This window comes from Catharus ustulatus, chromosome 3 (genome assembly GCF_009819885.2).
Source record: "Catharus ustulatus isolate bCatUst1 chromosome 3, bCatUst1.pri.v2, whole genome shotgun sequence".
Taxonomy (NCBI): domain Eukaryota; kingdom Metazoa; phylum Chordata; class Aves; order Passeriformes; family Turdidae; genus Catharus; species Catharus ustulatus.
The window spans coordinates 50223402-50249780 of NC_046223.1; the positions used below are offsets into that span (position 1 = coordinate 50223402).

The window sequence follows — 26379 nt, forward strand, 5'->3', positions numbered from 1 at the left end:
GATCAAAAATTGTGAGTGGCAAATGGTAATGCCTAAGAAAATGAAAACACTGCAGTATGAGATAAAGCCTGGGAGGAGCAGTCTGCACTGAGTCAGGAACAGTCAGTCACTGAGGTGACATAGGTCAGGGAACTGAACAAAACCATCCTCAAACAGATGGACTGAAACTATGCACAGGCAGCTCTATTCTGTTAACTCTTAATGTGAGGCCACAGAGTAAAGTGGATTATGAGAGTTTTCTTGTGTGAACTAATGAAATTAGACAAGGTAGGGGGAAAAAATCACAGACAGTTGCATAATAGAAAATAGTCTTTGCCTAAGCACAGTACTTCACTGCCATTTCAACAATATCTTATGGTACCATGTCTCACCTGATTTTGTCAGGGACATGATTTTTCCAACATTCCAGCCTCTCTTGAATTTGGCACAGTGCCAGAAAGGTGGGGTTCATCAGAGTCCTATGTTATTTTTTCCACTTTCTTATTTTCAAGTTCTTTATTTGCTAGAGCACTGTTTTATCACATTCTCATGCTATAACATCATTTTGGAGAAACACAGAACCAAAACATTCTGGTCCATATCAAGCAGCTGTTCAAGTCCAATTTAAATACAGCACTACCATCAAGTCCCACAGGGTTGCTCAGGGCACTTATTTAGGTAAAAAATGTGAACTGGGGACCACCACATCTTTGATCATCTCTCCACTGAAATATAGTGTATGCCCCAAGAGCAGGCAGCAGAGGAAAATCAAAGTAACTCAGAGAACCACACAGTCATTGCTTTTCTTTCATAAATTTACATTTGATGATACAGGAATATCTGTCTATATCAAAAGGAAAGGCTTTCTGTGTTTGATATAGTGTGAAAACCCTATCTGAAATCTGACAACTGTGATTCTCTTAACATAGGAACTGTTACAAAATTGGGATATGGACAGAGAAGATAGTATTGCCTCTTTAAAAAAAATCTAGATATTTGGCTAAAAGATAGAATGAGATTGTGACAGTAACCTGAGGGACAGAAGGGTACTTGTTCTTTAAATTGAGAATACAAAATCTTCATGTAGAGTAAACTAAAGAACTGCAGAACCTACTAAATCTTAGAACACTGTTTTACTTTAGTATTTTTATGATTTTTTTATGATTAAGAATTTAACCTTTTTGCAGGAGATTTAAAAAGTTAAATTTTCTTGTTCCAAGTAAAGGCATACTGCAGATAATAGCAAATACTTTTTAACAGGGACTAACTTTAGTGTGCTTTAAGTGTTGCTGCAGTTGTATATCCAGACTAAAAGCAAAAAGCTCTACTATTTGAAAAATGAAAAATTGCTAGATAAATATGTTTTAATAGAAATGCAATTAACATTCTTCATGAAAAGTTAGAAGCAAGACCATAAACTTATGCAAGATGTCTTCTAGCTTGTTTTAACCAAATAAAACCATATTGTCTTCTCTAAATAATAAGTTTACATTCTCTAACTTTTGAAACTCAAAAATCACACTTATGCCATCATCCATATGCCAAGTGCCACCATAACCATTTGAGCTGTAAGTTGTCACATCTAATTGTGCTTAAAATAACCGAATGGAACAAAAGAGCATCCTGGTGGGCATCTGAAAAGTTTTGTTCCTCAAACTATTAAATACAAGAAGGCAGTGATTTTGGGTATCTTGTGGCAAAGTACCATTGAAAACAGCAATTCTTTTAAGTTTCAAGCAAAGTAGTTTGCCTGTGACAGCAGGTACCAACCAAAACCACTGTATCACTCCCCTCTTGGATAGAGAAGAGGAAATATAACAAAAGGTTCATAGGTTGAGGTAAAAACAGGCAGCGACCACTCATGAGTTGCTCTCATGGGTAAACAGACTTGACTGAGGTAAATTAGTTTAACTTACTACCAGTTTGGAGTATGATAATGGCAAATAAAAATTAAATCTTAAGATCACTTTTTCCAACCTCTCCCTTCTTGAGCTTACCTTCCTTTCCAATTTTTTCTAAGTCTTCCACCCAGTAGTGCACAGGGATGGGAAATAGGGGCTTGCAGCCAGTTCATCATGTTTTCTCTGCTGTTCCTTTCTTCTCAGAGGACCCCTTACATTTCTTCTGCCCCAGAATGGGGCCCTTCCCATGGGAGACAATCTTCCAGAAGCTTCTTCAATGTGAGTTCTTCCCCTGGGCTCTATGAACTGCTCCAGTGTAGGTGCCTTCCATGGGGTGCAATCCTCCAGAACAGAAAGCTCCAGCATGCATGCCCCCCAGGGTCCCAAGTCCTGTCAGAAAACCTGCTCCAGCATGGGCCCTTCCATGGGGCCACAGGTTCTGCCAGGAGCCTGCTCCAGCATGGGCTTTCCACAGAGTCACAGACTTTTTTGGGCATCCACCTGTTCCATGGTGACATCAAGTACTGGGTCTCTAGGAATGACTTTAACTATCCCCACAGATTAATGATTATAGAGGAACAAAAGAGTTATTCAATCTAATGAGCTAGTACAACTCAACAGGCTTGACACAGTTTAAACAAAACTCTGGAGCTTGGGATAGTTCAATTTTTCTTTTTTTAGTACTGCATTTAAGATACATCAGAAAATCCTATATTGAAATAAAAAAAAAAAACCACTGTGTCTGTCTTCCACATATTTTCCCATAAACCCATTTTTTTGGGATTAGTTAGGATAGGGCTTCATGACTAGTTTAACTAACCTACACACTTCTATGAATTGCAGTCCCATTTTCCTCCACCAGGAAGATGCTACCATTTCCTTCCTCACACTACTCTATCCTTACAGTTTTCTCATTCTGACTGGATTAGCTTTCCCAATCTACCTGCTCAGTCTTCAATATCACAATGCTCCTTCTCCACAGAGGGGTATAGAGAATGCAGTTTCTAGCACAAAGCAAGACTAGCATTCTATTACAGCTCAAATTCTTTTCCTCAGACAAGTGAGGGAAGATTTGAAAAAAAAAATACTCCATCCTGCAGGCAATTTTATACTACCGGCCTCAGTAGTGACAACCTGTATGAAAACCAATATATTGCACCAGTTTTAGAGTCATGTCCTTTCTAGATTCATGCAGAGGTTTAGAAGAAGCTATGTACAAAACAAGGAAAGCGCTTAAATATAGTGGCAGTAGCTCTTCAAGCAAAAGTTTTGACGTTCTTGAAAATAACCTGCACAGGGTTATCAGTGACACGACCCAGAGGAGATTCATGCATTCAGGCAGTCACAAAGCTTGAGTTTGGTCTTCATTCTCCTATTGAATCTAAGCATTAAAGAAAAATCCACAATCCACTACAGCTGGGGAAACCAGCCGTGGAGGTGAAGTAGGCATTTACATTTGTACAGCTTTAATTGAAGTTGGAAAAAAAAAAGACAACACAGTGGAGATTAAACATCAAAAGTGAGTCAAAATAGAGTTGTTCAAGTGATTGAATGGGAACACTGTGATAGTTTCAACTCCTGAGGAAAGCCATGCATTGAAGCAAGTTTCCCAGGGCCATACAGTCTCCATGGTTTGAGGTTAAGACCAGACCACATGAACACCCAAGCATTGTGAGATGACCTTACTTAGAGAAAGACACTGACTTCGACAACCTAAGATCCTTTTCATCTGAATTATCTTCTAATACAAAGCTTAATAAACCCAGTTTTAGTTTATGCCAAACCTTACTGTGGTAACTTTAAATAATTCTTCAACGCAGCACATATTAGAAGATAGTTATTTTCATATGTCAGTTAAAGCATTTGAGTATAGGGTGAAACATGTGTGAGGATTCATGTTCTCAAAAGCATACACCAACACACAAAAGATGCCCAAATATATTTATTTAACTCTTAAAAAGTATGTTACTCTTTAGAAAAAAGACAGCCTAAGAAATCTCAATACAGATTAAAGTATATCAAATCCTGCATATTATCAAACCCTGCATATATCGAATTCTGATGTTTACCTAAACATCAGCACCATCAAACCCAGCAAGGTAAGACTTCTGAAGTCAGTAGCAATGAGGTACCAGGACAGAAGAAACCTTAAAATAAAGAGGAGCTTCAAAGCCTTTGAGCCAAGCAGAGCCAGAGTTCCAGAACACTTTCAAGAACCACGAAATATCTCTAATCCTTTGAACTTCATTTGCTGCCAAAAATACATGAGTGTTATAACACAGAAACATAAGCATCTCAGTATAGCTACAAACTGGTAAGCCAGTTCATTAGTTCAAAGCAGTCAAAAGAGTTCTAAAACTAACAAAGACACAGCTTGGGGCAGAAAGGTTGACAGACTAGCATGAACCAATTAAGCTATTTCCCTCAAGACCTCTCTCCTTGCTCATGGTATTCAGAACCATCTCTAGACAGAAGAAAAAAGAAGCAAGTTCATCACTGGACAGTGAGATAATTACTTTTTGTAGTCTTGGTAAAGTTTTCAGTGTTAGTGCATGAAAAGGTTACTGGATGTTTATTTCTGGATGTGCATAGGGGTGATGTTACTATAACTATGTGCCAGCAGTACAATTGTATTCATCACTGTGTTTCATATGTAAAGTATTAGTTGAAAATATTCAGCCTTAAAATGCTGGAGATGTATTTTTATTAGTATCTCTATAACCATGTCTTTCCCTTGTTAAACACAGTAATTTAACCATCTTGTTTTCACTCAGTGGTAAAAGCCAGCTACTCCACTCACTCTTAATGATCACATTAGGAAAGATACCTCTCATCTGTCATTGGCACCTTCAAGATTTCTGGGATGTCTTGATCCAGGAGAGCTAGCAATGAGACAGCTCCTCATGGTGGAAATAATAAATAGGGATAATTGTGCCGGTGAGAATGCTCAAGTGGGACATAAATGGTGACAAAGACAGTTTACTTTAAAGGTGCAAGAGTCTATTCAGCTAAAAGTGAGTCCCATTTGGAATGTAGCATATGTCCTAGAAGCAAACTAGACACTGAATGTTGTCTTTGTTCCTTTTAGGAGTGTAAACACTACCTTATGTTCTCAAGTAAGAAGACACTAATCAGACTTAGATGCAGACACTCAAGTGGAATGATAACTCAAGATACTCAGTTTCATGCTAAACAAGAATATGTAAACACCCAAACAAGTCACCAATTCAGATAGTACCAGACACCCCATATGGATTGTCACAACGCAGCACCATAGCAGCATTTTGATTTAAGGCAAGTCCTGCTGCTCATCCCATCACATTTACTGAACAGTGGTTACATTAGCAGCACTGTGATTTACTCTCTGCTTTCAATGGGTCTAGGTCCAGTTTTGGTTTCCCCACATCATTCTCATCATTAGGAAAGGTTTTGTAATTGGCGAGGATATTTTCCACCAAGAATCGAGCAGCTTCGTCAATGTTGATGTTGTCCTAAAATGTTGAAAGCAAGGAAGTCAGTGATCTTTTTGAAACAGTCACACATTCCTACTAACAGTTACACTTTTCTATTAAAGAGCTGTCCAAAAGAAACTAAGTCTTCAGTCTCATCAGCCAAACACAAACAGTTTAGGTGCAATAAGTCATTGCTCACACTTTTCTGAAGAAGTTAACAGAAAGGTTGAAGACAAAATTATTCATCCATATTACAAGTTAAATTCTGATTCTAATCTAGTAGGCAGACAGGGGAGTCAGTGTCACCTGCATTTGGAAGACTCACAAATACCAAAGTGCATTTCTGCATCAGGAAGGATTCCAGGCAATTACATGATCCGTAGTATTGTCCTACATTTTGGAGCCTTTTTCTGTTTCTGATGGAATTTGGATGCACTTATACATGTAAAAGGATCTTTTCCATGAGCCTCAAAGTCACAACTATTTCCAAGTGCCTCATCTAGCCACTCTACATGTTCTTGTGCATAGTTTGAAAAGTCCCTTCCCGTACACCCTGGAGAACGTATGTGTGCAGGATACTAAGAGACTTTCTTTGTCAGAATATCCATTTCTGAGGGTCCAAGCAGGCTAGTGCCAAGAAGTCTCTGGCCACATGTTTGACCTAGTTGGGCCATCTGGTAGCATAGCCATGTTTGGAATTGCTCATCTTTGGTTCCAAGAAGAAATACCAAACCAGTATATTACTGATGACTAGACTTAAGATCCAGTTATCAGTTCCAACAGAAAGGCAAAAGCAGATTAATAGGAAATCCAAGTGGGCAGGATTTAAAACCATAAACTGGTTTTAAAAATTTGGTATATTTAGAAAACAAGATGGTTGTCCTAAATTTTTCCTATTTCAACTACAGCTCTTCAGAGTTCTAAACAAGTCAATTAATACTTAAACTAGAACTTACTGTATAGATTTTTCTCTTGTTTCACATTGTCCTCTTTTAAATGCTACTTAAAATGCAAGTTTTCACTAGGATTTCGCATTAGATTTTTTTCCAATGTTATTTGCATTTATTCTTCAGCCATGATGCAGTTTATACATAGCAGTATTACATGGAGGTAAAGCTTCAGGGAAAACTTTTACCAAAGCATAATCTTGGTGTTCTTTTTGAGTAGAAAGGATATTAAAAACAGTTTTTAGTAACACATGAGTGAGTTTGGAAATATGTTTTCAAATGCAAACAAATTGTTAGCTAATTTAAATAATTCCTTTAACTGTGTATCCTTCTCTAAAAGTAATGGAAGAGCAACTTGTTTCTTTGTTTCTTATAGTCTTCTTAGAGACTCTTTGGTTTTTAAGAGTTGTCTGAACATCACTGTGTGACACTCCAGCAGCAGCAGTTAGAGGAAGTAGGCAAGCCAAGGGAAAAGCAGGACCTTGAGGCTTATCTTACTTTATAAAGTATTTATCAGCCAGACCAGTAATCTGGTCTTTCAGCCACACTGTCCTCATCTAGAGGAGTCCTTCTTTTTAAGGATCAGTTGAGCTTTAAGGAAATACTGGGTTTCACTTCCAACTAAGCTGCTGCCAGTTTAATCTGTGCATTGACAAAAAGTCTGCAGACTAAAACTGTGCAATACATGAAATTACTCAAGGTTAACTGAATAAAGCAGCTGTCTTTCTCAAATTACTAAACAGAAAAATTTGTTTTTCTCCAGTTCAGTCTTGACATTGCCTGATAAAAAAAAAAGTGCTTTAGCAACACTAAAGGGTGGCTAAGTAGTAATGAGTAAGCAAATAGCTTGTTCATGTCAAATCTTGCAGTTTTCCCACACAAAACAGTAAAAACAGAAAAAGCAATTTAAAAAACTGCGCCTAAAGATTACCTGTATCTTTTGGGGAGCTTGATCAGCATTTAGTAGTAATAACATTTAAATAATGACTGATCCTCATGAATGCAAGATGAAAAAAACTTATCAAACTCAGATAATTGATGTTTCCAGATAGTTTCAAGCTGCTCTGAACTTACCATAACTTTTAATCTAAACCAAATATGCCTCATCTTCAGGAATGAAGCTAGCCTGCACATCTCTTCAAATTTTGCTGAATTTGACTTGCACTTGCTATATTTGATAACTTTACTTCCTACATGATTATAGTCACCCTTCTTATGCCAATACTCAAGAGACTAAGAATATTTTTCTACTGAGCTCACCTTGGCAGATGTTTCAAACCATCCAACAAAGCCACCTTCTCTGCAGAACTGGTCCATTTGAGAGGGATTCTGGCTGCCATCTTTCTTCTGGTCACACTTGTTTGCAAGGAGAACAGCAGGGATGGGGCTGCCATTGGGAAGTAGTACTTTACTGTCCAAATCATGCTTCCATTTTGAAACAGCCTCAAAAGTGGAGCCTCTTGTGACATCAAAGACCACAAAAGCACCAACTGCCTCTTTGTAGTATACTCTGGTCATATTTCCAAAGCGCTCCTGGCCTGAAAGAGAGGACAGTCATAGAGTATATTTATGTTAAAGCATGAACTGTATTCAGTGTAAATCAACTACAGCACCAGCTTAATTCTTAGAAGTTTGGCATTCGAGTCTAGTCACCTAAAGCACAAAACATAGCCTCCTCTATCTCATGTAAGTTCATTGTAACAGTTAGCATGTATACTACACATGACAAGTCAGATGCGCTTGAAGTAGTTTGCGGTCCCAAATACCACTTGAAATTTTTCTTAATATAAACTTATTACTCAACTTATATGGTCAACTTATTTGTTGAGTAGAGTTCTTTGAGAAGCAATGCCTAAAAGACACTAGCGGCACAGCTATACAAAATCATTATTTCATCAAAGAATATTAAGGCTTATATCTTAATCTAGTTGCTTCAGCTAAAGACTTGCACAAACTCAGCCTTTTGCCAAATGGTGAGCAACAAAGTTTTGCAAGCTTCAAGGCTAACCGCTTTCAAAGTGCCTTCTGAAGAAGTCACCTATATTGTAGCTTTTTCCTTAGGGGCAAGTTCAAAAGGAGTTGTTAGCTTTACAGTTCTGGCTAAATCTGTTAACTTTGACTTCATTTTTTTCAAGTCAAAGACTTACTTTGGATTAATTTTCAGCTGTAGAAGTTCTACAGCAATCCTGGGATTAAAACAAGTAAAGTACACTTATTCACAAAAAAAAAAAAAATCAATTGCCCACAAGCAGAAAAATACTAAAGAAAGCCTTTTCTTATGAAGTACAACTACTTTAGCCAGAATACTTGAAATGCAGAAATGAGTGTGCCAGTTCACTTATTCTTCTGTTTGAAAGGTCAGACTATCATGGTGTGTTTACATTTGAGTGTGTCTAGCAGTATCAAGTCCTAGCACATTGTTTGGGAAGTCTGGGCTACTAAAATAACTTCCTGCTTTGTTGGGAAGTCTTCACTGGGAAAAACAGTCCCTGAACTCTATGATTTAGTTTTACAGTGTATCACTACCTCAGCTTTTATCTTTTAGTGCATATGAGGTTTAAGAGCATATAAAGTAAGAGCTGCATTTGGAAACCTAGCTGTCCCCTGTTTACAAACATTCAAGTCCATCTTTGATTAGGAAGGACAAACAGATACAAGGAGAATTGGGTGTGTTATCACCTTCTCATAAAGAGACAGAAATTCAGTAGATGAAGGAAGTTGACAAGAGAGCCTGTTCAGCAGTGTGCTTTTGCACTTGCCTCACTTTAATGTCAGTACTTCACAGTATGATTAGGTCATTCCCTACAGACAGTTTCAGAAAAGGTTGCCTAAACAGCTATTAGAATGGTCTGAAAACAGTAGCAGACACAGTAAAGTTCCAGAGAACTATAAAGAAGCTGACTTCATTTCTGTCTGTACACTTTAAACTACAATGCTGCAGAAAACTTCATCACTACCCAGCATATTCTTCAGAATGGAGACTACATTTTTTTCTACTGGCTGATTCTTGTGCAAGAACAAGCAGGATCCAAGAAGAAAGCTCTTATCTCCATACTCAAAACTCAAGTTTTGAAGCAGCATTTATGCCATGGACTTAAAGGCTATGCAACAAGTCAGGTGCCAAGCCTGCATCTCCGTGACTATACCTCTGGAAAAACTACACTGCTAATACAATTCTCCTAAACAGAGTACTCAAGTAATTCACATTGTCTCCCTAGGTTGCACTCTTATGCCTAAAAGAGGTTTTTAGAATAAGCTTTACTACAAACCATATCACTGACCACTGTTTCCACTAATCAGGTACCATTAGGAAAGAGTTAGATCAGAAGGCTTTTACTACTTCTGCATGCCAATGATGCCACATTGAAAGAAACTTTACCCTTCAAATGTAGGGATTTCTGTTTTGGGAGTTTTGATTGGGGTTTAATGGAGTTCCACACAGTCAAATTTAGTTACATTAAGCCAGTCACTGCACAGGGCACCACACAAGTTTTGAGGAGCCTCTTCTCAGCTTCTCCATTTGTCTAGCTGTTAGTTTCACCACCAATTCCTGCCACATGAGAATACCTTGGACAACACTAAAGTATCCAATGTGGGGAGATATCAATGTTAAAATCACCGAGCACAGTGAAGGACATTGAAGGACTCCCATCCTGCCTATTGCTTTCCCATCCAAAAAAGCTTTAAAGACAAAAACAGTCAGCAAAGAGGCCATATTGCCTTCTATAGCAATAACCATTGCTGTAATATGCACAACCAGCCCCTTTAAGGGGTACAAAAAGGTGAAATTAGTTTGTGTTACATATAGCTTCCAAAGAAACAAAGTTACAAAGCATAGATCAGGAGGAGTCAAGGAGTGGTTTCTCACAGCGTTAAGAGGAGAGCAGCTCTGCTAGGAATCAAAGTCAGCATGGAACCATATGTTGCTTGGTACTCAATAGCAGCCAGAGTGTAAATCATGGGTTTTGGCTGTCCACAAAAATCATTTAACTTTTATTTCCAGCAACTCTTATCTCTCTTGTAGCACGAGTTTCAGACTTAGAAAAATATCAGCACATATTCTTCCACAGTTGTAATTTGGGTGAAAGTAGAAAACTGATGTGCCTATCAGCATGAAAGCTTCTATCTCTACTTACTAGATATAAGCTTTATATTTGGAATATCTGCTATCTCTTACCCTTAAACACCCAAGCTCAACAGCATCGTATTCTTAAACATGAATGCCTTTTAATAGGTCAAATACAGCCAAATACAAGTGCTTCCCTCTTTCAAGAGTAACCCAAACCAGGTTATTACAGAGTTGTTTTCACCTTTAGAATTCACATCCACTAACAATAAATCTGACCTGAATACTACCTTACAACTGCTCTTTCATCCTGTCTGAAAGTCTAATGAAGATAGATATACTGTATTTCGTACAAAGACAGAAGCAATAAAACATGGCCTGCCCAGGAGGTATAACTTTTTTTGGTAAATGGTATACAGCATGAGGAAGAAAAGGATTTAAAGAGGAGTGGACTTTCTTTACAGCCCTATCATTACTGACAAAGCACATGCTGACCTTCTTGCCTAGGACACAGGGCATTCTAGACAGTCTTTTGAAAATTTAACAGGACTTCCAGGCAGAGCTTTTGCAAGCACTTTTCTGCTTGCAAAAAAGCCCAAACCAATCCCACAAACCCTCATACAGAAAAACCAAACTAGAAAACACTAATCCTCCAAAGTCTCAAGGCAGAACATCATTCTTTTCGTTCTTAGAACTAAATGTGTCAACTTCTGCCATGCACAGTTCAGAGATTTGCCATGCTCCTTCCTCTGTCCAGCAAGATATTTGCCATAGTAATTTCTCCATGTGTGACAACAGCATTGAACAATACAGAAAGTGGATCATATCCCCAGAGGAGAAAAAGGCTAAAAGTGATCTGATGAAATTAGACTTAAAATCTCCAGTGTGTATAATCTTAGAAAGAAGAGAGCAGGAAGATAAGTAATTGCTTAGTACAGCAGTATAGAAAGGACATCACAAGATTAATCATTCTGGTAGGTGCAGTGACTAGGCATAAATCTGATGGTACCACTAGAGTATAGTTTGTGTTTTAGTAGTTCATATGTAAATTAGGAGATAAGATACAGGACATTCACAGGGATCAGGAGTTTAATTTTGGGGTATGGAAGTGACTTAACATAATGCAAAGTTCTGCATTCTCTAACCACAGTTTTCATATCTAAATGACTCAGCACATATTGCCACCATATTTTCCAGTAATTGCAGCAACCTTAAGTGAAATATTTGCACAATGACACGCATCAGGAACTAATGTAATTCCCTACAGCAGCACCACAGGAATAAAGTTGAGTTTAAAACTGCATTACAACTTGGGAGTTATTGTCACTCCCCAGTTTATGTTGCAATGGAAGTGAGCTGTAAGTTAAAAACTACATGAAAGAAATGATATCCAGGTTTGACATTTACATTTGTCCTTTATTTTACTGCAAAAGGTAAGTTATCATTGTAACCTTGCCTTGAAGTACACTTTAAAGAGTTTCTAGAGTAGTCTTTCCCAGTGTAAGGGAGAAACACTCGTGTCCTGTTTATTACAGAAGCATGACTTATCATTTTAGCAGTTCTTGCATATATTTAACAAAAGGCACCCTACATTCCTATTATTTCACTTATTATGTCAAGTTGTAACTTCTCCTACATAGTGGCAACTGGGGCTAGAAAAAGCAATTTACATATACAAATGACTGCTGGATATGCATAATTAGTTTGTCAGGCTTCCTTCCCGCAGACTACTTACTAGATTCATGAGTTAATAGGCAGTTTACATCAACTAACAGGAACTTACTCAGAGAGTGAAAGGTTCCATCCAGAAGAAGTTTCCCCAGCTATTCTTATTTGCTATGAAGGTAAATATTAGTTTACCCCTGTCAATAACAGTATAGCCAGAGTTCCTCTGTCTTGTAAAAATCCAAGCTTTACCTTATCTGAAGCCATGTAACTCAAAAGAGAATTGTGTTAGTCGCATTTAAAACCTTAATATCTCATCAGGAACACTGATGGAAGAACCTTGTCCAGTTGTCTAAGTTTTTCTCTTTCAGATGAGATTAACAGTTCTAGAGTCCTCCAGAAGCTGTGTCATAATGAGGAAGAGAGACAACCAAGGGTTATAAGCATCTGACAAAAGCAAAAGTGGCTAAGTAGTTTCTTTCATTAAAGCAACGTTAGTTCAAGCCATTTTTAAAAGGATAATCAGCTTAATGGGTAGCCAGAATGCAAAAAATTATTTTAACAAGTTTGGAAGTTCTACATCAGAACCTTAAAGTACAGATACATAGTCAACACTGCAGTCACCCAAAAGTCAGTGTACAACTAGCTAAAGAGTTTTACTTCCAAGCTGTTCGCTATTAACTAGAAGACTACAGCAATGAAACAGGCAGGTTTTTCCTGGACTGCTACTGTATCCAAGGCTTACCCCCCTCTTAGTAACTTTAGCAGGGCAAGCCTGGGACAATAGCATGAATTGAACTGGGGGTAAAAGATATAAAGAGGTTCATTCTCACAGGGGTTTCCTTGGTTTATTTCTTTATGGCTTCCAGGGGGCAAAGAGGAAGTTTCCCAAGCACAGGAAACTTTTGTAGGGTCAGGAAAAGAGGGGGAGGGAAACTTGACTTCCTGCCAATAGGGTAGTAGAGGGGTCAGTCCATAGATTTTACACGGGTTCCACAGGAATCAAGGGACACACCATTCCTAATCATGGGTAGTGGGTTACAACACTGGACCAAATAATAGAGTTGCCAAAAGTTTGAAAAATAACAAAAAACACTCAGTTTATGAATAGAGTCAATGATCTCTGAGCAATTTTGTTGTTCAGAAAACTAAAGATGAGAATTCAAATAGCTGAAAAGGCAGTTAAAATTCAAGAAAGAAGGAATAAGTCACACAGGAAAAGTTTAACCTATAAAACCAACCCAAAAAACTATCCAGCAATAACTGCAGTAGTAAACAAAATGACCAGCAGTTCTAGTGAACCAAATTCAGTTAGCTCAAAACACATAGAAGTAGTTTCCTACTAGTGCTCATTTCATTCATTCTGCTTTTCTATCAACAGTTACTATACACTGCAGTGATCGCAGGCACCATGGAATGCTTAGTAAACTATAGTGACTGATTTTAACAAACCACTTCTTAACCTGGAAATACTTAAAAGAAATCTCCTTGTATTGTGAGGAGCATTCTCAGATCAACTACTTACCATGACCACTAATAGTCACTCATACCAAAATTCAAAGACAGCCAGACCAATTCTGACTGCCAACACTACGGCTTTTAGGTTCTTGCTATTAACTACTCTGACTTTAATGACCAGTGTGCAGGCACAGTTCCAGCATTTAAACTTCAGTGCCAAACTCCACAACTAAATTGATTCAATCCATTTCCAGGAACATTTGTACTTATATTCAATGCATATAGTAAAAAAGACTAATTGAACAATAAGTAAAAGCTTTTTTTTCCGCTCCCCCAGGAACACCCAATGACAGTTCCATATTTACAATTCCAACTCCCAGTAAAGTTATTGTTATTCAGTATGATAGATTTAATCTAAATCACCAACCAAAATGGCTGGGAATATAGTTCAATCCTCTAATTGAGTTAGAATTACTGTCATTTTCAAAGCTCACCTGGGCCCTTCAAGGGCCACAGGCGGGAAAAGACCACACTTAGGATGACAGGTGAATGTTTAGCACAATACAGCAAATATCAGGAACTGCCCTGAGGATGAGCCTCCCAGTTCTCCAGACATCTAATATACATTTTAGCATTACCAGGGTCAGGTGCGAGTTGACTGAAGTTCCTATTTAAAGATATATATAAGCATGTCACTGGCAAGTTACCACTGCTGACAGCTATCCCCCATCTCCCCAAACCAGCACATCTTGTCCCAGAACTGTCCTACCTAATTAGATTGATCTGTTATTCTGCAAGAAGTAGGCTAACCAAACCACTATCAATATTACAGCTCACGTTCAAGTATGTCTAGCTGCTTTTTCTCCACAGATAGCAGCCATAGATTGAGAGTAGACAGACTCCAAGACTGTTAATACCAGATGGCTCCTGGCCTTATACATGTTAACCCACAGAGGTGTTGAACTATGCAGTTATTTAATGAAATAGACAAATTTTCAGGTGGCACCAAGTTGAGTGGTACAGTTGGCAGATCTGAAGGATGGGATGACATCCGCAGGGACCTGGACAAACTTGAGAAGTGGGCCCATGGGAATCTCATGAGGTTTAACAAGACCAAGTACAAGGTGCTGCACTGGGTTGGAGTCCCAAAATACAGTGGGGAATGAACAGATTGAGAGCAGCTGGGCCAAGAAGGACTTACAGATGCTGGTGGATGAGAGGTTGGACATGACCCAGCAATGTGCACTCACAGCATGGTCAGAAAAAAAAATCACTTGTATCCTGGGCTACAGCCAAAGCAGCACAGTCAGAAAGGTAAGGGAGGTTGATTCTGCCCCCTCTGCTCTGTTTTCGTGAGACCCCAACTGGAGTATGGTATCCAGCTCTGGGATCCCCAGCATAAGGATGTGGACCTGTTGGAGTGAGTCCAGAGGCAAGCCATGAAGATTATCAGAGGGCTGGAGCACATCTCCTGCAAAGACCAGCTGAGAGAGTTAGGATTGTTCAGCCTGAAGAAAAAAAAAAGCTTCAGGGTGACCTGAGGCCTACCAGTATCTAAAGGGAGCCCTACAAGAGAAACAGAAAGGGACTATTTATTGACAGGACAAGGGGAAATGGCTTTAAACTGAGAGTAGGTTTAGATAAGATATTGGGAAGAAATTCTTCACCGTAATGGTAGTGAGGCACCAGAACAGATTGCTCAGAGAAGCTGTGGACGCCCCATCCCTGGAAATGTTCAAAGGCCAGGTTGGATGGGGCTCTGAGCAACTTATCTAGTCCCATGGCAGTAGAGTTGGAACTAGATCTTTAGAGTTCCTTGCAGCCCAAGTCATTTTGTGACATTAGCAGCTCTAGTAGATGTTAGAAACCTACAAGTGTTAAGGAACATCAAGCTTGACTTTTACTTTCCACCACTACGAAAAAGTGGTATTTGTGGTTCTGGTGACAAACACAGAGAGGTTAAGAAGTGAGAATTACTAGAATATTATATCTTCCTGTATGAGACAAGTACTAAAAATAGCTTCACCGACTGCAGTATTTAGAGTTTCTAACAGACAAAAGCAACCTCAGACAATTACAACTGCTAGTGCCCTTTCTGACTAAGGGTGGCATGGGTAAGGTAACTAAGACCACTAGATGGACCTCTTCCCAACACTAATCCTTTCCCACATGCTTCAGAACAGTCTTCCGGGCAAAAGCCAATAATCCCTGTTCAACTGACTCTCACTTTATTGTAAGAGACAACTTTTGATCCTCTGGTTATATCTATATTAGAAAGCTTCAGGGTGCAGTTGAAGCAGTTCTGTTGAACAATGCAGCATCAGAGGCATGACACTGACAATATACTGTACAGACACAGTAGGTATGAGACACTCTGTAGGCATTGAAAAGTTACTGATGAATATCAGTTTAAGTGCAGCAGTATTTTGGTTATTTAGAGCATATCACAAGGTATCTCCACATGTTCACAGAAGTCTCTATTTCATTCTGAAATGTTAGGAAGCAATTTGTTTTAAAGTTCCATTTTCCAACACAGCCAGTTTCTAACCTAACAATTTGCTAACTACATGAAATTTCAAAAATCAGTGACTAGCCCTTCCATTCACTGTTTGCTATCATTATACTTCAACACAGGACAGTCCTGTTCACTACCCATGAAACAGCAAGAGCACAGTGATGGCAAGTGCTGGAAGCTAGACACCAGATTTCCACCAGGAGCTATAATCACTTCTATCAACCTAATCGAAAAGGTATGCCATTCTCTTCCACAAAGATAGAGAATTTTCTCTCAAATAATTACATAGCCCTCACCAGGAATTTTACAGCAAGACTGAAACTTCCCATGGCTCCCTGTACTCTTGATTTAATTGTCCAAACTGACTTCAACAGTTTACTGTTCTGTCCTTAAGAAGTTGAGAGGCAACACCCTGCACTTAGAGTCCAATGGGCTTTTGTCCAACATCACGATTTTTATGCAGCAGTACGACAGTCATGTTTCTATAAGAATTCACCTATTTTTTTGCATCTTTGCTAAACAGCAAGTGAGAAAGCCCTTGTTTAAGCACTAGATTTCAATCCCCAGAAAAACAGAGTGCAACCAAGCTAAACAATTTCTAACTAGCTGTCAAATGCAGCATGTATGGAACAACTCCCCTGCATTAGTATTCAAAGGAGTTGACATAGTCCAATTAATGCCAGCAACAGCGTGAATTGGTACTTCCTACCTTGCTTTAACAAGACTTACCCGAACAAGTAATCTGCCAGAGTTAAGCTATTTCATGCCTGACACCCTCTGATCCATATCCTTTCGTGTGATATCCTGCAGCCAGAGCTGCACTGCGTACTTCACAGTGATGCCGCATGGCACTACAGCCTTTCACAGCACACAGGAGAACAATTCTAAAGTCAGTTTGTCTCCAACACAACTTTATCACGAGACTGAAAAAATGTTAATCTCTAAAATGGTCAATTTGTCATGGCACATTTTGTGTGATTGGAATTTTGTATCAAACTGTTGCCACTCTGCTCTACCCAGCACTCTTAGCCTGGGAGCATTTCAACAACAAGCTCCCACAAGCTGCTTGCAGTGACATTCAGAGGCTACTTCTCAACCTATTATTCCAAAAGCTGCTAAAATCTGTACAATAAGGAATATTTGTTTTCATTACCTGCTAATGTAGAAGCCACTGCTACTGAGTTTCCAAGCCTTCTCTAGAGAGTTAAGACATTTATTTCTAAGCAAGTTGTGTAAATCCTTGAAATCCCACCATTTCTCAAAGCATAATCTCACTCCATTTATCCTTTTCTTGTGTCTACATAGCCAGAAGAGATCCTTGAATATTGGACATTGTACCACAGTAGCTTGAGAAGCATGCAGTGCTCTGTAGTCACTCCTTACTGCTGGTCATGCTAGCTTTAACATCTGCAGGAATTTCACAAGAGGTATTCCTATATTTTCATGCCAAAATATAAATAGACATCCCCTTCCTGCAAATCACTTCTTTCTAACATGGCATATCACATTTCTGAAACTCTGAAGCAAGTATTTGGAGGGAACCATTTACAGCAGACCACAAAAGCAAAGCAGTGGTTACCACTGGAATGGAGGGTATCCCTGACAGCTGTGAGGCTGAATCCAGTGATCTCACTTGTTACTGAGAAGAACCTTGTTTTCACAGCATGCTAGTACCTTTCCCAGAACCAGTCAGCTAAGATTATTTTCTTTGCTTCATGTTGTAAATTGAGAATTACCCCTTTATAGCACTTGCCAATTCAAACTGTACTTGCACATGTGCACTTTGGTAACACCCTGTCCTAATGTGTATCCAAGGAAATCCAAACTGGTAAGAGGCAAAGTAGAGATGTAAATAAGGTTAAGCACCAAGACTCTGAAGTTGCAACTTCTGAAGATGCAAGAGAAGTTGATAAAGCTTTATTTACATTCATGTGAATGCCACACATTAAGAGAAAAGTACATACTCAATATTGTCTGCGCCAGTTTGTCTCTGAAGTGCAATGTGCTTGACTTGTCAAACCAGCTTAATTTCTGACTACTTGAGTCAGTATTACACGAAGGACAAGAATTTAATACTTGCCTTCAGAAATGTGGGTGACCCATGTAAGATGATTATTTCTGCAAAGTATTCTAGTTTGTTTTATAAGTCCAAAAATTAGTTATGTTAAGCTTTATATATTATTTTTCCTCCTGTCTACTGTATTGCATATAAGAATTTAGGTATTGTTTGCCTTTAAGGTAGATTGCCCCTGTCTATTTGATGTACATCCATCCAGCCATCCCTTATTCTCTGTATCAGAGTAGTAGGAAAGAGCTTTTATTGTGATCTTGTAGGAGCCACAAAACTTCTGAGCAACTGCTATGTGACATCTGTTTGAAAATAAGGCTGAAGCACAATCTATTTCATAGCGACGAGAGTTCAAGCATTAAGTGCATTTCCATTGTTGACAAAAATTGAAAATACCTGTAAGATAAATACACTGAACTTTATTTTAAGCCTGTACTAGATCAGGCAGTATTTTAGGATCACATCTTTAACCCCATTTCTCATAGAACACCTTGAAATGCCTTTGAGGGAATTCTAAGCTTATATCCGAGACATTCAAAGAACATCTGTCTCAATTCTCCCACTTAACTGAACAGTCTTGCCTTGCATAATCAAAATTACGTACTTGACTAACTTACACCACCACCAAGACAGTAGCATTTCCCATATACTTATGGAATTCTATCAGTACCATGGTTATAGGCTTAGACCAAGATAACATATACAGTACTTTGAGTGGCTACATAACATAGTACTAAGCAAAAGAACCTTTGCCAGTATGAATGCTTTGGTACCCCACTGATAATAGCGCACTGATAAGAATTCTGATGAAATTCCTTCATTAGACTAACAATCATACCTCACTTGAAAACATTTCACTGAAAGTGTGTTTAAACAGGTTTCCCAAAACATAAGACATCCAGAATCTGTATTAAGAGATGTCTGAAAGCCAGAAAAACACCAAACCCAAGTATAACACATCCAGCACTTATTTAGATATTTAGCTGTAGAGCTCCAAGCACAGCAAGTCATTCTGAAGTGAAAGCTCATAGCCCCAATCCTGCTATTCCAGAAGAGTCATAAGAAAGGACACCCACACAAGATTTCCCACAGAAGGGTGGTTTCCAACAAAATAAGCCTTCAATTCTGTTTCTTGCCTCTGCATTCAAAAAAGAAAAATCTGTGTGAGCAGGCCTTCTGCTTCCCATCCCCAAACTTTATCTGCTAGTCTTGCATGTTCCAAATAAGCACAATCCTTAAGTAAATTTCTTCTCATGAGATTTCTATTTAAACGCATGAGCAGGAAGCAGTCAGAAATTAAGTCTTTCATATCTCCATGAGTCTGCAGACATAATCACATAGAAGACTCCCCAACCCTGACTGGGAGCTTTCTGACCTGCCTCAGTTGTAAGCAAAATAATAGCTCTCCTAATCGCCACCTGAAGGCTGCTCCTGGAACCTCCATCACCATACAAACTAGGAAAAAACCTCAGAAAACATAGAAGTTTCTGAAAAAACTCTAAGCTCCAAGTTCTCATGCTGTAATTTATGTGCACATCCTTCACTCATTAATATTTAGAGTGGTGAGAAAAAAATCCTCACACTTGAGGGCAAGTTACACCTGGATTATCTTGCCTCCACCTTATACTCACTCGTACCAGGCACACAGCTACGCAATCTTTTCATGGCTTTTTTTGCCAGAGTTGCCATTTTAATCCCTTCAACATACATTGTGACTAAGGAAAAGTTGTTACAAGAATACCTTGCCTACTTTTAGAGGCTGCTGCCTCCAAATTTGCCATACCTAGAGACTTCTCCACAAAGCAACAGAAGCATACATGCCTCTGGCACAGAGCCAGGTATGGAAGCAGAAGTTTTCCGATTCTTACCCTATAGACGTTCAGGGATGCATTAACATGACTTAATACTTGTTTTAGACCTTATTAAAAGAAAAAAATCCATAAGCCAAGAAACAAGCTAATGCCCGAGTACACAGAAGCAACCTGGCACCCTCTATGACATTAGTGGCACAAGTGCAGACTAACTGGAATACAGAGCTGCTTGAAACTAGAGTTTTCACATGGAAGTAAACTACCTCACGTACTATAATTGCCTGAATGCCTTTCAAAGTCAGCCATATCCATGGCTTCCTGTACTCTGACCCATTTTTCATGACTATCTATAGATAACCCTTAAAGTTACTTAGAAAGTTAACTTGCTCTTAACATCAACTCACATATCTTAACACTCATTTGTCTTCATACAAAAGACAGTTTATTCCAGCTCTTCCTCAACTTAATATTTAACCAAAATACTTCATCTGATTTTTCCATCCTTCTGGGGAGTTGTATATACATACAAGTTACAGTGCGGTTCCTCTCAAGGACACATGCAAGATATTAGTAACAAATTTACATGCTACATGCTGCTTATCATTCAGCTCTTAAAAGTCTGTAGAGCACGTTTACAATACCAAAGTACAATGATTCCTCTTCTGTTTGGCCAACTTCATAACCATGTTATGAAGCCAGTTAAAGCATTACTTCAGTTTTAAGAAATATTTATACAAAGAAATTCTAATATAATCCTGGAAGAAGAATGCTATTACACTGAAGTTAATTCAGAATGCCTCAAAAAAAAGTTTTAAAATCAACTTTTTCTGCCAGTTGCCATTAGTGACATTCTTCACGAGAAGTCGAACTCAAGCCACCATCTACAATCTTTACCACTCCTACTCTCCAGCAAACTGCACTTAATAAAGGCTGATGTGAGTGACAGTGATAACCAATGTGAGCACAAAAGCTAACAGTTGCTGGCATTACTAAATCAGCTTGAAAGTTTTATGCTACCAAAAATCCTTCAAGTGTTCTTTCAATATCATCTGACAGCTTCATCAATACCCCACATATACCTCCTGAGCATGCTGTGGTCAGTGCAGTGCTCACTACAACAGCATACTTGTCAAGTAGGAATACCTAGTGTTTTGAAATAGACCATAAAAACACTTCTCTATCATTAAGACTTCTTTGTTTTGCATCTCTTTACCACAATGACTCAGTTCTACATCCTATTTAATTTTGTCAATCATTTATGCCCTTTGATCAAGGTTTTAATACTTTCAGAACTTATCCAGAAAGATTTATTTTTCATTACTTCATGCAACAAAATAAAAACAAAACACAAATCCAACCAAACAGAAAACCCAAGAATAATGCCTAAGGGCAGCTAAAGTTCCTGCATGAACAGCCATATAATCTGTTCAGCTTATTTCAGAATGCTTCTTTTTTATGCTGTAACCAAGATAATTTGACAGGGACTGATCAGTCTAAGTCTCAAGCTTTTTCATAACCTTTATTCAAGAAGTTACAACTTGTGTCTAAAAATGAAAGTGCCTGAATACCCATGAAATACGAGTCTCTAGGCACAACAGTAACCCTCCTCCCTCTTTAACATTTTGCACCCCCTCCCCTTTGATGCTGCTGCAAGAATTTGCATTACTTTGTGCCTTACAAGAGGGCTACTTCCAGCAGAGAAAAAAAAAAAAGCATAAGCAGTGTAACACGGTCATGCTCTATTTGACAGAATTATCTAATAAAAAAAAAAACAAACCAAAACAACCTCAGCTAGCACGAGAATTTGAAGTCATCCAGTAGTGTGCTCCATTGCAACAAACAGCACAACACTCATCACTTTTCCTACATCTTCACATCAGAAGCCAGCATAGTATATGCTTCATGATCTTTATCTGATGCATGGACCACAGGGTCAGTTCTTATCATTGATGTAGGTACAAAAACCTTAGTTTGCATCACCCAGCTCTTTAAAAGAAAGCTTCTTATGATGAACTGTTATATACAAGCTTTGATCTAGTGAAAATAGCATCCCTTTCTATGCTTAAGGGTTAGACTTTATTTCAACAGCCTTTTTAAATGCATCAAAATCAATTCAGAATGCCAGCACGACATTGCTCGCAGGGAAGTCACATGTAAGATTACTTACCATAAGATTCAGATCTCTCCAAGAGATCTAAAGCCGTTTGTCTGCACACACCAGCAGGCAAAATTATCTACGAGCTGTTGAAAGCCAGAAGACAGCTGGGTTGATGAGTTAAAAAGGAATGACTATCACATGCTTAGACACTGTGCTTCCATAAAGTGCTTTAGAGAATACTGTCTATGACTATAGAAGCCATCTTCAACCTGGTTCTTTAACTATTAACTTCAATAAAAATCTGGTTACACCCCCAGATATTTAGAAATATTCCTGATTGTGTACATAAACAGTTGCAGAACACACTCCCAGGCCGAGGACTTCAGCAGCTTTAAGACCATCAAATATCCTTACAGATACTAAAACACTCTTTATTCTAGCAATTAACTCTCAGATGTTGAGTGCTACAAAAGTTTAAATTGTTGCTGTCACACTGGCTAAGCACAGCCCAATCAAAAACCACCAAGATTACGTCTCTTCTTCTCTTCTTGGTTTTTTTTTTTTTTTTTCCATTGGGCAAGATTCCCCCAGCCCTTTAGAAACAGAATACCCTAAACTAGCAGATTAGATTAAGAGTTTGGAATGCAAACTGCAGAACAGTTGTATCCTCCTTTTTCATATCTGCTTGGAAAATACTAGTCAGGGGTTTCATTAAAGTTTTATAAAATAGGAAAAATATTTCATTGGCAGGAAAAATTTTAATTCTTCAATCAATTTAATTCTTCAATCAATTTACCACAAGCCTCCAGGGATTTATCACCAGCTCTTAATTTACCTAGCAAGAAATAATAAGGAATGAAAAATATTGTCTTCTAGATCATTACATTAATGTATTAATATAACTTCCCAAGCTGTAAATAGGTTCTGTCCAAACTCTGTGACAAGTTAAAGCTAAGATTCTGTCTATGCTGTTGAAACAGATTGCTTTGGCAAAGCACACAGCCTACCCAAGTCTGAGCAACTAAGGGCTGAGAAGTCAAACAAGCATGGCAGCTTGCCAAACTCCAGGATGCCAACAGCCTCCCCTCTTCAATCTTTGGAACCCCAAGCTCGCTAAATATTCCCAGAGGATTGCAGCAGTTTACACTGATACTGCTAATTGAGTCATAGAAATTTAAAGCTGACTCAAAAAAGGGACACATCAGAAAAGAAAGCTTGCCAATATTTTACTTGCTCTTCAAAACAGCATTTAGAAAGTATTTTCACTTGCCCTACAGGCCAGCAACAGAAAGATCCATAGTGTATTTCAGCATATGGCAGTAAGAAGGCTTTTCAGTTTGAGGAATCGTATTTGAAGCATTTTAGAACAAAAAAGACCAGAAGCTGAGGTACAGCTGGTCTGTCACAGGGTTACAGCAGCCACATGTCTCACTTCCTTATTTCTGAGCTACCACTGATAAGCATTAAGTTCATGGAAACAGTAACTACCAGGTCTTTCCCCTTGTGTCTTCCAGTAGTTTAAATACCAGCATTTGAAATAAGGTCTGTTTTTTCATATCCAAGGAGATATTCTGAGTGTGGTAGATAGGGATGAAGAGAGATGCAGGCTGACACCTGGATGGCACACAAAGCTAGAAATGCAATACCAACCAAGGTGACTATGGAGCTGAGGGACAGACCTCTTATGAGACCATGGCAAAACAGAGATTGTTCTGCAGCATTTAACATCATACTAACCATGGCAGGTATACAGCTGGAGTCTTGGAAACAGAGATGCTGAAGAACAGGTTTGAATCATATAGGAAAGGAATAATGCATGGTTTGGACAAGTGGACAGGAGTTTTCTGCTTCCACACGCTCCAACTATGTATCTAATACACTAATTTGTGATTTGAATATAGAACTAAGCATAATAGATGTTCCATGCCCTCACTCGATGCAGCAGGGAAGAAAGTTACTTTTAAATTAGCCAGGCGACTCCAACGATGCAAAGTTTAAGCATTCTTCCTTTGAGGACAATCTTAGCTGTTAGAGCTACTTTTAACCTGTAAAGCACAGTGCCATTAGATGAATTACAGAGCCATAGCCTTGAATTAATTGCAGCAGCAGCCATAGCCAAGGCAACCACCATCCAGACGAGCAGGTCAGGAGGAGCAGTAGAGCAGGAATACTCCGGGAGCCCCGGATCCAGCAGTGAGAGTAAAGCAGCTGTTCGAGGACTGCTACAAAACCCTGGGCTAAGCCTAGGGCTCCACGAAGCCTGCTATTGGGAGAGAGCGAAGCCTGTAGAAAAACTTCACTCCTACATCAAGACCTCCCTCTACGTACACCTCAGAGGCAAGAACAACAGGTTGCGTATAACAGGGGGAAGACGCAAAACAAGAAGGAAGGTTTCCCAGCCAAAACGCGCTTTCCTCCGCAGCAGCCGTGCGCCGGGCCCCGACAGCCGGGCTCACAGCGCGCACCCTGCGGCCAGCCCGTCCCGTACCTGCGATATCCCAGAGCTGCAGCCGCACCAGGGTCTTGCTGTCCCAGTTGATGACTTTGAGCGCGAAATCCACGCCGATGGTGGCCCGGTAGTGCTGGGAGAAGAGCTGGTGCACGTAGCGCTTGATAATGCTGGTTTTGCCCACGCCCAGCTCCCCGATCACCAGCACTTTGAAGAGGTGCTCCCGGCACTCCGGCACGCCGCTGCCCGCTCCTTCCCCGCCGGCCATCCTTGCCGTGGAGTGCGGCGGAGAGGCCGGGCTGCCGGGGCCGCAGCTCTCCCGCTTCTAAACTTTCCCAGCCAGCAACTTCCCTCCAACTTTCCTCAGCCGACTCCCCGCAGGGCCGGCCCCTGCCGGGCGGGGGAAAGCGAAGCCGGACAGAGGGTGGGAGGGAGCGGGGAACCTCAGCCACCACCTGACTGCAGTCACAGGACGCGGAAACTCCGCGGGCTTATAGCGGCCCGGGGGAGGGCGGCGGGAGGGGCGGGGGGGAGGGACCGGCCCGGCCTGACGCTCCGGGACACCGGGCGGGAGGTGGGAACAGGAACGAGCCGGGGCAGGAGAGACATCCCCCGCAGCTGCTGGGGGCGGCAGGGCAGCGCGGGGTGGCCATGGCGGGTGCCGAGCCTCAGAAGAGGGCTGGCCTTGGGAAAGTGTTCGCTCTCCGTCGGTACCGTTCTTTGGTACTTTGCCAAAGTGGTGGTGGCGGCAGCGAAGTTTTCTCCCGGTGAAAACTCTGAAAGCAGCCGGGTTCTCTCCCCACGTCTGTTTTATGGCAGAGCGGTCCGTGAGACAGGATGCGTAGCGATAGAAAGGTTCCATGGCCCGTGCTCGCTCCCAGTCTCCGTTCCCAGGAGCCAGCTCGGGGAGCCGTGGGCGCAGGGTGCTGCGGCCCGGGCCGCTCCCCGCCCTCGCCGGCCCTGCGGTGCGGCCTAGGGCTGAGAGCGGGCAGGGCCGTGCCGATCCCGCCCGGGACAAACACACAGGGCCATGCCAAGCCCGCCCGGGACAAACAGGGCCGGCAGTGCGGGCAGGGCCGTGGCGAGCCCGCCCGGGACAAACACACAGGCCCTCGCCCAGGCGGCAGCAGTGACGCCACCACGGCTGCCCTACGGAAAAGGCGCGGGTGAGCAGGGCAGAAATCACCTCCTCATCTGCAGGATTGCCACCAAGCATTTGGTTCCCTCCTGTTCTAATAAAATATTCATCTATATAAAGAACTAATAAAATATTTTTGTTGTTTTCTGGCTGTTTTAAAAATTACCGTAGGCAATCACAGAATCTTGGAATGGTTTGGATTGGTGGGAACCTTGCAGACCATTCAGTCCCAACTTCCCTGATATGGACCAGGACACCTTCTACTAGACCAGATTGCTCAAAGCCCCTTAGAGCCAGGTCTAGAATACGTCCAGGTATGAGGCATCCACATCTGAACTAGACACATTGTTAGAAACCAACATAAAACAAGTTTCCTGACCTTAGGACCATGTAGTGCCATGTATGCTGACTACAGGTGCTGGCAAAAAAAAAATCTCTGCTAACATACTTTCCAAATGAAACACACAATGCCAGGTGTCTGTGCCAGTAACAAGAGGATGAGGTTGTGTGGTAGTGTCTCCATGCTATAATGTTTGTTTATCACGTAAATACCTAAACATAACTATTTTTTGCCGGAGAGCAATGACAATCACTCCAAACGGGAAATGTTATGTGGTCACCTGGACAGCCTGTGTGTACAGAGGCAGGTAACCCAAGGGGAGATCTGAGTATCAGTGAAGGGATGCCCCCAGTGGGAAAGAAAGTAGTAGTTAAAATATATTATAACATCCATCAAACAATCACCAGTTGCTCCTGACACTGTAACAGTTTTTTTTCCCATACTAATTTCTTTGCAATGCTTTAAATTAGTGGCTTCAGTAAAATGATCCAG

The 26379-nt window shown here is 40.3% G+C and overlaps 1 protein-coding gene across 1 annotated transcript; it reads right to left on the minus strand.

Moving 5' to 3' along the window:
* Positions 1-3809: 3809 nt before the first annotated feature.
* Positions 3810-24882, minus strand: RAB32 (RAB32, member RAS oncogene family). Its single transcript, XM_033056722.1, has 3 exons — positions 24449-24882; positions 7540-7817; positions 3810-5371 (listed from the first exon to the last, which is right to left on the minus strand). The coding sequence occupies exons 1-3, from the start codon at positions 24675-24677 to the stop codon at positions 5222-5224; spliced, it is 657 nt and encodes a 218-aa protein (XP_032912613.1). The 5' UTR covers positions 24678-24882; the 3' UTR covers positions 3810-5221.
* Between the last annotated feature and the right edge of the window lie 1497 nt (positions 24883-26379).